This window comes from Aythya marila (genome assembly GCF_965140915.1).
Source record: "Aythya marila genome assembly, chromosome: 6".
NCBI lineage: Eukaryota > Metazoa > Chordata > Aves > Anseriformes > Anatidae > Aythya > Aythya marila.
This window is the reverse complement of record NC_139047.1, coordinates 7,341,974-7,354,673: the sequence shown is the minus strand read 5'-3', so window position 1 is coordinate 7,354,673 and position 12,700 is coordinate 7,341,974. Positions and strand designations below refer to the sequence as shown.

Below are 12,700 nucleotides of genomic sequence, written 5' to 3'. Positions count from 1 at the left end.
TTTCCATTCGTTATCGCTTCTTTATATACATCAATTTTGTGGTTGGTTTTGTCTCACTGGATAGAATGGGATCAAGAAGCGAGGTTTATACACATTCTGGTGGAAGTCTGACATTCTAGTTCATAGGGTTCCTTTATGCTAAGCTCTGATATCATATAATCCTTGAACTTTGTTTCCCCTTCTTTGTGCAGAAGTCTGGTCCAGCTGATTGTTGAAAGAATGTCTCATTTAGCTTAGTATGCCAATCCCCAGAGAAATGACAGAGGCACGCTGGTAATAGGGCGAAAGATTTCTCCTGGGTTACATACGCAAAAATGTAGTTATCTCCCAGATGAAGAGCTCTACCTTTACTGTGAGTCACAGACCATTCCTCACAGAAATCCTCATCCTCTTTACTAAAAGGTTGGTGGGTCTGTTCTTAGCTGTTTTGTTACCCCTCATGAAAACAACACGCATATGCCCCAGTCTGGGTAAGCACAGATATTCTCTTCCAGTATTTCTAAAGACTTTCTGGCATGTGATTATGTTAATCTGTTAATGATTGCCCCAGATGCTTGGGGTTTATGGGTTTTCCATCTTCTTGCCAAGGTTGTCAGGGACTGAATGTGCCCACAGAGAAAAAGGAAGTCAGTCTCTCCTGCAATGCTGCATTCTCGAGTTCTCCTTTAGAAATTAATATTAAAGTTCCCCTCAATCAGGATTCCTCAGTGAAATAGGTTGTGGAGGGAACATACCTTGATATTTGACTCACAACTGAATGGTACAGAGAAACCATAAATTTACTTCATCTACCATGTGTGTTCTCCTCTGTCAGACCAATTGGTGGAATAAAACCAGTGCCCTAGCAGTACAGGCTAGGTACTTGTCAAAAAGTCTTGAGCTGCTGCAGAGCACTGCTGCCAGTGCAGTGCTGCTCTGTGAATCAGGGTCTTTGCTAAAATGCGTAGTTAGTCCCCGTAAGATTTTTTTGTCATCTCCAGCTGTTGCTGTCACAGAAAAAGATACCTGTCCCACCTTTGTGTTTTCTGTGAACGTTTTGACAGTTTTTTAGCAGTACTTGCAGATGATCGCTCACTAGAGCATGGAATTAGGTAACACCGTTCTCCTCCTTTATTCAAGTGTAGTGACTGCTCCCATTAATAGGTGTGTCATTATGCAGTCCTGTTAATGATCTTGCATTGACTAAGAAAACTATCGAGGAGTGGCTTCCTTGGATGCAACAACTTTGCTTTTTTGGCTTTGCATTCCCATGATAAACATCAGCTACTCTGAAGCCAGTTTGGAGCAGATCTGAGGCCCATAGGACAGCTATCCCATTTAATTCAAGAGAGTCAGAAAGCATTTGGCACTTTTCCTTGCTGAGCTAGCCAAAATGGAACACTTTCACAGAAATAAAATACTAATTATATAATGGCATCTGACAGTCTGCTTCCTCCCTGGACAAGACACAAACAGGAGATTTCACTGGACACCTCCTCTCATCAGACATTTTCTTCCTGTTTTTTGGAAGGAAAGGTATTACTCTTCACCAAGAGTTTATTATTCCTCTTAAACCAAAACTAGAGAAGTCATGGGAGCTTTGGTCAACATATGCACAGTCCGGAAGGGATTTGAAGGCACAAGGACCGTCTTGCCCCAAAGGCGTTTTAAATTCCAATTGGCACCATAGTGCAAATTCAATGGCAACAAATTCTAGCTAAGACGCTGTTACTATTTTGTTGATGAAAATTCTCTCCCTCTCCCCAGCCCCAGTTCAACTTCCTTCCTATCACTGTCAGCATATACTTACTCCCTGTTACCTAAATAAACCCATGGTTTTGATTCATCCAGCTTTATCCATAGCAATAGTTGGATGAGCAGGTCATTGCCATAACTAAGGTTTTCTTCTGTCCAGAGTTAATCCATTTATATAATCTCATAATCAATTTTGTTTGTTTTTAATAACAAGGATTTTTGAGAATTCACCTGACTAAAAATGGCTTTGCTACTCCAAGTCTGAGAAAAGCTAGGTCCCTACCTCAACGTTAAGGAAAACTGATGAGACAATATTTACGAAAGCTGGAGATAAAAAGGGTTATTTTAGGAAAAAATGATTATTCTAATTTTCAAAATGGTTTTAACTATTTTTCTTTCAGAAAATGATTTTGTAAAGGTAAGGTGAGCTCCAAGTGTAACTTTCTTATAAGCTGTATTGGACTACTGTAAGTTACTGAATATCTCGTTAATAAATTGTAACATATCAATTAACCAGTTCATTTTACAGAGAGAACTTGGAAAATAAACATTCCATCCAGACTCCAAGCAGAAGGAGGAAGCCTGGGGGTCAGTGGAGCACCAGTGTGATGCATGATAGTGTCACACTTGTACTTCCATGTGTCAAAAAGCCTGAAACCAAGGAAATTATTTCCAGAGGAAAAATAACTGATGACTTCATGGTGAAAATTAACTTGTTAATAGAACTAAACGTATGCTGCCATTACTCACATCGTATTTACTGCATTTAAATCAGGACAGCCAGAATAGAGTATGTAGCTATTCACCATGACTAGGAGTAACAGAAATTGCACCTGGACGGAGTTTCCTGTTTGAGGTTGGGAAATCCACTGAAGACGATTACAGGTTCAAATAAAAATCAATAGTATTTCAGCTTTGGGTGGGCGAGGTCCAAACACCTCTCCTCTTCTAGATTCAAGTCCTATTCTCCAAAAGTCTGCGAGAACAAACGTGCAGATGTGAAATGACTTCAAGACAATGGGCTCTTTGTATCTGCTAGTTATCTGAACTAGTAATGGGCTCTCCGACCTCTAATTTGAAGAGGACCTTCTTTTTATTTATTTTTAAGAGTCTGAACTCAGCTTCTTGAGACATGCTAGGAAATGGAAGATCTTGAACAACTTTTTCTGCCTCCTTCATTTCTGAACTGGTTTTCTGCAAATTGCTGAGAATGCCATAAAGAAAGAATGCTGGGCATGTCTGAGAGTGAAGTCAGACTTGTACAGCCCAGAACAGCTGAAATTTCAAAAAAAAAAAACTGTCAAAAGTTCTGTTTTTGAACTGTCTTTTAATCTACCCTTTCCAATTCACGTGTTATCTGGCCACGTGGGTATTTAACGATACCATTTTGCCCACGCATTTGCTGAAGGAAAACATTATTGAGGAAATACAAAGTGTGTTTGCATGTCTCAGCTTTTATGTAAAAATAAAAATTCAACTAAACAAATGAGGTAAGGTTCACTATTGTTCTGCTCTCCCTGATGGGCAGATTAGGAGAGGGAAGATGGTGAAACTGAATCTGCTGAATTTGTGTTGTAAGGGCAGAGTGATAGCTTAATTTAAATGCAGCTAAAGCTGATGAGTGGCAAGTGATGGTGAAGTGGAATGGAGATCTCTTGGGAGCATATTTGAACTCTTAGAGATTCTGACATCTCCCTTTATCAAAGCCTAACTGGAAGCGGGAGACATTAAAAAAGAATTGGGGATTATGCCTTAAATTTAAAACGCCTCAACTGAAGGGAGTACCAGTCTTCCACAGGAACAGGTTATCTGACACGTCAGTAGCCTCACAGCTGAAGGGCCTGTTAATAACATGGTCCTGAGGTCTCGTTAAAGAGTTGAAATTAGTGGTTTGTCTTCCATAAAATTGTGAGGGCTAGAGGCTTGCTATGGATAAGGGGGGACTGGCTGGGCATTCGGCACTAACGGGTGTCAGTTTGTCTCAGACCCTGAAAGCTTAATTTCATCTGTCTTTGATAATCTTAACTGCTCTGTGAAAGGTATAATTGGCTTTCTCTGTGAATGCAGAGCGGGCCTAGCACACCATTTCAATTACCGTTCTTCATGAGAGCATGGAAAGTCCACGAATACCTGAATACCTGTGTTTTGCACACAGGCTCTTTTCCCCATGGCTATGCTTCATTGCTGCTGCATGAAGTGATTCCCTGTAATTCCATTGCCTTTGGTGAGCACCTGCTGAATTTGCAGGTGGAGGACTTCTGGCAGCATCTACAGACAGCAGAATGAAGTGCCTAAATCAGCACACAGCATTTTGCTCTGATGTTCTTTGTTGATTCTTTTTTTTTTTTTTATGTGAATCTTCAGCTTCCTTGATGAGTACAGTCAGCTTCCAAAATATATGCCCTAGCTGGAAACTTAGAACAGAATGAACAGTTGCATCAATTACAGAAAGAAGGGGAAAAAAAAATTTTTTTGCATTTTGCTCCCAGAGGTCTCGTGTTGCAAATCAACTGCTTCTGTGCAGTAATCACTGGTTTGATGATTCAAAAAACATCCAGAAAAAGCAACTCTATTGTCAGGCCGCCCATGTATGCAGGTGAAACCTATATTAAGTATTGTTTGAGTCAAGATTCGTCCAACCTTGGAATGCTGTTTATGTTACTATTATTGTTCCCATCACAAGCTTGTTTTTGTCACAAGCTATAATTTAGTGGTGACTTGGGTCTGTCTTGAGAATTATAATTAAGAATGTGGCACAAAGGGGATTCCTGCTTCCTTGTATTTGCAAATAACAATTTTTTTTTCTCTTTCTCTCCTTGTTCTCAATTTGGATTTGCTGCAGGTGCATAGGTCCGCGTATTGAAGACTGCATCGGCCTGATGGATAGGTACTTGCTGAGTGATCGTTCCCTGTGTGTCTTCCATCTTCCACGTGTGGACAAGGGCGCATGCGTGTGCATGTCCTTGTGAATGGCAAATGACGTCTTTTGTTCTGTAATTGCCTGCAGGTGTAGAGGTCCCGCTAGTCATGACTGCATTTACTATCCATGGACACGACAGTCCACTTTACCACAACATGCTAGGTAACATCCACCACTTCTCCATTTTTGTACACCAGGTCCTTCCCTAGTTACCATAGGAACGTTATACTGTCCAGTTTGTTCAGAAATGAGGAGTATGAGACGAATATAATGTGTTCCTAAGTAATGTATGCCTCTGAACATCCAAATTTGCTTCTCTATTTGAAAGCCAATTGAATATCTTACATGTTTATCTTAGCATGTGGTTTTTTTCTTTTTTTTTTTTTTTCCTAAGGTTAAAGCAGAAACAATTCAATTCTGGAGTTTTAAGCAGAAATACATGTTTCTTGATGAAATTTTACTAGAAGTTAAACACAGTGAAAACCTCTGGTTAAGGTTGATTGTTTTTTCCTGTTTGGCATTTTTTAAAGACAGAACTTAACAGAGCTTTTTCTTCCATACTTTCCTGTGGGGGAAAAAAATAAATGTTTAAGTAAAACTTAATTTCTCCCTCAATTTATGTAAGTCTTGATCTTTTGTTTCAATTTTCTGTTTTATATATATATATATATATATATGTATAAAAACAAAAACCTGTCCTTGCAGCAATTTTGTTTTCCAGTAGTGATTATCAAATTAATGCAAGAGGAATCCCAAAACACTGCATTTATATTCCACATTCATTTTTGTGAAAGCCACTCGTTGCCATTGAGTTTGTTAATTTTTAAAATCAAACTGGGTAGTATGACTTCCAGGCTTTGGGGTTACTGTCATGAGTTAGGATTAGATAAGAAATACATCCTTTCAATCAGCTTCATCTCACTGAGCATTTTATTTTTGTTTTTATTTTCTTTAAGAAAAGATTTTAAAGTTACTTTTCCTTTCTAGTTTCATACCTAACGTGAAGATACCTTTTCTAGTTGTTGAGGGAGAACATGTTTAAGCTTGAAAAACAAATCTAAATGCTATCAGGTGGTACACCTGTGTAATTAAATGGGTATCAGTTCTGACTTAATTCTTAGACCGATGATTAGGCAATGGAAGAAGACTGAAGAGTGTTTGTTTTCCTATTATAATATTTTTTTAGTCGTTCTGTTTTGGGGTGTCTAGTTTGAGATACTTCTGTGGGGGACTCATTTTCAGATGTACTCATTGAGTACGAGTTACTGAAAACCCGCTATCAGTTTTAAATGTCTTCACCTTGTCAACTTTACTCAAAGCACAAATATAGAAAATGTATTAATTGTGTAAGTTTAAGGGGTGTACCATACTATAGGGAATGAGGACCATGCTGACAATTTTTCCTTTCGTAATCAATTTAAAAACAACACGTATTTCATCAATTGGATTTCAGTCAGCTTTTGAAAGAATATTAAGGGCTTAATACTAGGAAGACAACATTTTTGTAACTTAGTGTTATGGTCTGCTTGCTCCAGCTTCCTTTGTTAGCCCAAAACTAGTGAGAGCTTATCCGCTGTTTAATTCCTCTGTTACAACTCCAGAACTTTGTTCTGAAAATGGTCAGGTAGCAGTGAAGTCTCTGGGTGCCACAAGTATTTGCTGAAGTTAAGGGGAAGACTCCCGTTAATCACAGTGAATGTTACCTTGGCCCTTGGGACCTTGGACACGATACCACAAAACTAAAGATAGTGTTGGCTATAGGGTTTTAGGCTGAAGCCATGTGTTAACAGACAGGGTTTGTTTTGCATTTTATGTTGTGCAAATTCTGGTTTTTGTCTTGGATCTGCTGTCCAGGTAGGAAAGCAAACGTTTTACTCTGCTCAAGCAAAGCGTTTCCTGCTTGATTCAGTATGAGAAGGGAGGGACCCTCAAATGTGCATTTAGATCTCATGGATTTCATTTGTTTTGTCTTTGCTGAATTTATTTTAGGAAAACTAGTGCACTGTAAATGTGACTAAATATTAGTATGTGTGCATTATTCCCTTTCAGAACAATGAAGGAGGTTTTAGGGCTTTCACGCTTCTGTATTTATTAGATCTGTAAAATTTCACATTTTTTGGTGAAAATGGTTCATTGTGTTTGGGCTGAAAACAGGCAAAACTGCACTGGCAAAAGTGATACCTTTTATTATGAGTGAAGGGATGTAAATCAAAAAAAGGATATGTTCTTAAACAGAATGTTTTTTGGATCCCTTTAAAAGTTGTGGGACCTCCCTAGACTAACAGACTTTAAAATTAATCATTAGTTTCATCCGTGTCCCACTGACTAGAATTTCTTCCGTTGTTCTTTTACAGTTTTGCACTTTGCAAATTGGTTTTGCCATGATCCATGGACATGAGGGCTTTTGTAAGAGCATGGTAGAATAGCAGAGGAATTTTTACTGTCATGTTTAATTAAGTTTAATCAGACGTGCATCACGTGGCCTGTTTCCAAATGACAGGTGAAACTTGAGTTTTTCTGCTTATGTTTTTTCTGTTATGTGCTGTAGAAAAAATCCTTACTTTTGTTATTCCGTGTCTTCCTGCATAGCTTTTTATTTTTTAACCCTTAACAACAGTAGAGTGCAGTTCACAGGATGAAGAAATCCTTTTATTTCCCTATTTCCACGTTAGTGCAATTTATAAAGGCTGTTAGACCTCGTTTCCTCTACACAACGTGATAGATTTCTCAGATGACTCTTAGGTGACTTGTCAGATCTCATGCTCTTACTTTTTCCTGTGAGAACTCGCGTTTACTTTCGGTATAAGTTTTTCATCACAAAGGCTTTTACCGTATTCTTAACTGCCAGGAAAAGTGCAAACTGTGAATAAGTAAAAGTCTTCATAAGAGAACCAGTACATGGTCGGAAGTGCGGGACAACCAAGCGCATTGTTTGCTTGCAGTTAGTTGCAAATTCCAGCTGTTGTTACACTCTTGGTAGAGAAAACCTTTGCTCACATTTGTGGTGCAAAAGGAGCAGGTGGAGGCTGGGATCTCCCCGGGTGCCCAGAGGAGTTAGCACTCCTCTTTTCCCACCCATCACTATTATGACATGCCATTCCATACCTTCGGGCAGTTGCACTCGATGGTTTCTCTGAGTGGAATAGCATAGTTGTTAGAGGCTCTGGATACAGCACGAGCCACAGTGAGTGCAGCACAGAGAACAAAAAGAGGAGTCTGCCTCAAAGAGCTGGATAACCATTGTCTGAAAGGAAGACTGAAAAACTGTTAGTGCTCTCCCATCCATTAAGAAAATGACTGTAGTTGCTCACATAAGGTTGGTTCTTCTGTGCACCCCAGATCCAGAAAATTGTCTAACTTGGTTGTGTAAGCTGGGCTGTGGACAGTGTTTCTGACTTAAAGTATGAATTCCAAATATGTTTATCCTTCAGTAATTCATAGAACTTAAAGCTAGGAAGAGGTTATTAAAGCAGGAGTAAATTTTTTATTTTTTTTTCTGGTGTGTGTGAGGTTGTAAATCTGAAGGCATAATGGGAAGCATGTGGTGGTTATGATGGGAACGAACTAGCACCTTAATGGCCCTGGTCTAAGTAAGCTGATGTCTCTATTGACTCATGTCCCAAGATAACTTCCCGTTTTGTTTTTAACTAACAGAAACTTAATTAGCCAGGACCACCTTTGTCAAATGGTTACATAAAATGAAGTGTAGATGTTAACTCAAATTGCAATCCTAATGCTAGCTTTGTATCAACAAAGGACGTTCTCTAAACAAATCATCACTTCCTAAGCAAAAAGAAAAAACGTGTGTGTGTACAAGAGCTAATTAACAATAAACCCTATGTAATGCAGGCAAATCCTTTCATAGCTGTTTTGTACCCACGCACAGTATGACTTCAATAGAATTTTGCAGCCGTTCTCACTAGATGGTGGGGAAGGAAAACACCTCTAATAAACTGGTAATGCTCATTGCTTTTATGGAGCTCTGTTCCATTGCTTGGGGGAAAGCATTCCATATGCTCTGTATTTTGATAGAATAATTATAGTAACTTCTGGAGGGGAAGGGGAGGAGAATTTCTGTATAAAATAAGAGGGAATATAGGATCTGTGAGTACGAACTAAGCTGCTTTACTTAACTTGAGTGGTAAAAGATGCTGCTCTTTAGACGTTTGTAATACAGAGGTCTCTGCTGTATCAGAACAGAGCAGATAAGAAAGAATTTCTATTTTTAAAAACTATATTTTTTTAAGAAGCAAGACTAGAAGCATTACTGGGTTTTGTCTTGTCTCTGTTGGTTGAACAGAGCTCACAGTTGATCCATATGAGACAGTTGGATAGAGAAATCCCTCTGTTGCGTGAGAACTGCTGCTACTAAACTATTTTTCAAATGTACCTTTGCTGTGGGCACCTTCGTTGTCATCTCCCCATGTGAAGGAACCACAGGCAACTGTCATCATGCACGTGCCTTTTAAAATCCATTCAGTGGCTCCCGTAGTTTGAGGATCCTGTTTAGACTGCACAAGATGGAATAAGGCAAGAAATTCAGTGTTGTAGTTCTACAAGCAATAGAATATGAGTGGAATGCTCTTGCTGCCTGTTGAGATTGTTGCTGCCAAAGTTCAGGTTTCTCAGCAGCAGAGCTGTTGTTTAGTGGGTTTGAGTAATAATTTGTTAATGCGTAGTGGTGCATGCCAAACAGAAACACTACAGCGAGGGTATAGAAGTTGTCTTAGTGTGTCACTTTGTGGATATAGGTAGAGCAGTCCTTACTGTATCGTGCAGTGCATCCCAGCATTTGTCTTCTTCAGCTGATGAGCTCTGAAAGAACGTTAAGTGCACCATTCAGTCTTAAAAGCAAGCAGATTTCTTGCAGAAATGTACAGTGACATGCATTTAGTCTGTTTCAGATGTGGTGATATAGTGGTTTGTGGCTTTTTTTGATTGTTTGTTTTTTTGTGCTCTTTGATTATACTACCATGAGTTGCAAAATATATTTTAAAATACATTTAAAATAAGGAAAATCTTTTTTCTAAAAACTGGGCAAATTACTGTACTGAAACTTGGAGCAGAAGAAATAAGAAATACTAGACCAAATAGGTCATTGCTGAAAGGCAAGCATTTAGGGAACTCCAGATTGCAGATGGTTTGTTAGAATGGAAAACAATGCACAGTCCTATTGCAGAGATTTTTTTGTCTGTCGTACTCATCAAGCTACGTAAGCTTTGTGTGGTGTGTCTGTACTGGCTTGGCTCCGCAAATAATATATGATGGAGAAATAAAATGGTATCGTGAAAAAGTGACCTTATTATAGAGCAACAGTATATATGTCACCACTCTCCAGTGGGTTTCTTTTATGGCTTGAAATGAGGATTTAATTTAGATTTAATGTTGTTATAAATTAATTATCTATTATTAAAAATACATTTGTAGAGCTTTAGAAATATGTAAGATGTAGAGTTGTTTAAACCTCAGTGAATGGTTTCTTAATAAATCATTAATATTTAATATATAATAAATTAGAACTAAAGCTCGCGGTCTTACTTCCAATCTACCTGCATAATGCAGGATTTGTCGCTCTTTCATATTTAGATAATTTACATGACAAACGTATTTCAGTTCAGAGTCCAGACAAGACTTAATTCTTCGCATTCTGGCTTACTCACCATGCCCCATCAGGTAATAAAGGAGCTGCAATTCTTACAATAAATGGCAAAGTCTTGGTAGGGGTTCTTTAGGACAGTACGCTGGTGGCGCTGTACCTGTGTTGGAAGCATGCGTACAGTGAAAGCCTGCTTAATAGCATCACTTCAGATCAGTTAGTAACTCCTACCACATAATCCACTGTAGGAGGGGGTCTGTATTTGAGCTGGGGTAGATTTATTCCTTTCTGGGAATTAATTACCCACATGCATACTTTTCCATTGCCTATTTAAAACCGGTTAAGTACTTCTTGGAATGATCAAACCTAGAGCACTTAATGCAGGTGACAATTTGTATGGAAAGAAGTTTGCAAAATATGTCACATGTCACTTTTTTTTTCCTTACACAAGTGTATGTTCTGTTTCTCAGTTAATTTGCAAGAGCTTTTCCAGTGCAGTATCAGAACTAGTGGATAACTTGTCAGTGATGATAGCTCATAGTCCATCTTGTTCATTTGTGCAGAAATGGAAATGACAACACATTATTGAGGGCATTGTCCGAATGTCTCTTGAACAGCCTGTTGTAGCATTTGACAAACTCAGACTAAAGGATTTTTTCCTTGTATCTGGTTTGAAGTAGCCCTGATGCAGCTTTGTGCTGTTCTTGCACATGCTGTCATCAGACACCAGGGAGCAGAAACTGGTGCTTCCATCCTCAGGACTGGGCAGAGCCATAAGCTTGCCTCATGGCCATCTTTTGTCCAGGTTAGATAAACCAAGTGGTAGTAGTATATAACCCAAATGGCACTAGTCTAGCAGAGGGAAAAGGACAGGGAATCTGTGAGAAAATAAAATGGCTGAAATCTGAAGACAGACGTGTTCAAAGTAGCGACATGCCAATGTATTTTTATTAAGGATTATTAATCCCTGGAGTGATTTTTCCCTGGTAGCATTCAATTTTCTAGCATTAGGCTTCTAAAATCAAAACTAGAGCTTTTCCTTGCGGGTGTGTGCTGTTGGAAAGAACTGATCTGTGCCAAGCCTGTAGGCTGTGCAGGTATCAGGGTGGAGGATTTGTTTCCTCTGTTTCCGCTGGTTCCTTCTGTCCTTGTTTACAGCGTGTGCCAGGACAGTTGCAGGTATGCAATGATCGCTTCCTGCTCTGCTCCTCTCTTGGCTCGTGTTCTAAGCCTACCACCCAGGGTTCCTCTTTGAATTTTGATTGCTGGAATTGGCAGCTCTAGCTACTGAATGCTTCGGTTTGATTCCTGTCAGCTTTGAGGCACGGGATGAGAGCTCCGAATGACTGTACACAGGGGTTCTGTTGTACTGGCCGTATTCTTGATGATTAACAGTTAGGTCAGTTAAAGGACTTCTGACTTTTCAAACTAACCTTTGCTAGGGGAGGGGAGAAATTGATTGAGATGGTCATTGTGTGACCGAGCTCTCTTGCATTGTGACTTTTCACTTCAACTGTGCATTTATTTTGAATAAAGGTAGTAGTGTTTTTACATGCTAGTGTTTCGGCATTTTTATTTAGTGTGGTACAACTGAAGGCAAGTTGCTTTCCATGACTAATTTTTGGCATTAATAACATAGACGAAGGAGATCTTCACATTTTTATCTCTGTCAGGTTTTCTAAGCCTTAGATGCTAGCAAGGTACTAAGCATCTAATCCTTCTTTGCAGTACAGACTTCCCCTTCCCTCCCCCCCCCCTTCTTTTTTTTTTCTTCTTAACATCTTTCCCCACTTTTCCTGGAATAGATGCTTTGTAGCAACTTTGGTAACGTGAAGTTTAGGAAGCACAGCATTTAGATAATGGATTATTTTTAGTTTATATGTAACTTATGAAAATGAAGCTTCCTTTTGGGATGACTATACTTCTGTCAAAACAAACAAACAACAAAAAAAAAAGCAGCTTGATTCTGTTTTCCAGTCTGACATAAATTTTAATGAAATCTTAACGCCCTGAAATTGCTTCACACAAGCAATAATGTGGTGTTCTTCTGTTGTTTCTGCAACATGGTTTCTATGTGCTCTTGTTTCTGGTCAGTCTCTTGCAAAAAACAGCTGCAGTTATGAAGCATTCAAAAGCAGCATTAGTGATGTGCAGGTTTCTGTGCATCTTGTACAGGATTTTGAGTGTTCATGTGGATTGCTTTTTCCCCAGATGCTGGTGTGCTCTATTCAGAGCATTTAACAGCTATCGGAAGAGAAGTATTTTAAATATTTGGAAGATGCATAGATAAGGCAGTATCTGCAATAAATTCTGCAATGTTGTATTGTAGTGAAATTAGGGAGAAAGGAGAGCTGTTGTACTAAATCATCATTGGCCTTTATGTGGGCCATACTGTACTGCAAACTAATCATAATAAAACAGCTGTTGCAGAGTCTAGGTTATGCTCAGCA

At 39.0% G+C, this 12,700-nt stretch overlaps 1 protein-coding gene across 3 annotated transcripts in view; it reads left to right on the top strand.

Annotated features, from left to right (window-relative positions):
- The window catches only part of ERBB4 (erb-b2 receptor tyrosine kinase 4), a gene marked incomplete at its 5' end in the record, with an annotated part of 567,763 nt that overhangs the window by 423,477 nt on the left and 131,586 nt on the right, over positions 1-12,700 (top strand). For 2 of the 3 annotated variants that reach the window (XM_082763474.1, XM_082763473.1), the window contains one exon: positions 4,742-4,816. In XM_082763474.1, the coding sequence (XP_082619600.1) occupies positions 4,742-4,816 (75 nt within the window). Of the gene's footprint in view, positions 1-4,576; positions 4,622-4,741; positions 4,817-12,700 lie in introns of all 3 variants that reach the window. The other variant, XM_082763475.1, reaches the window with a different exon arrangement.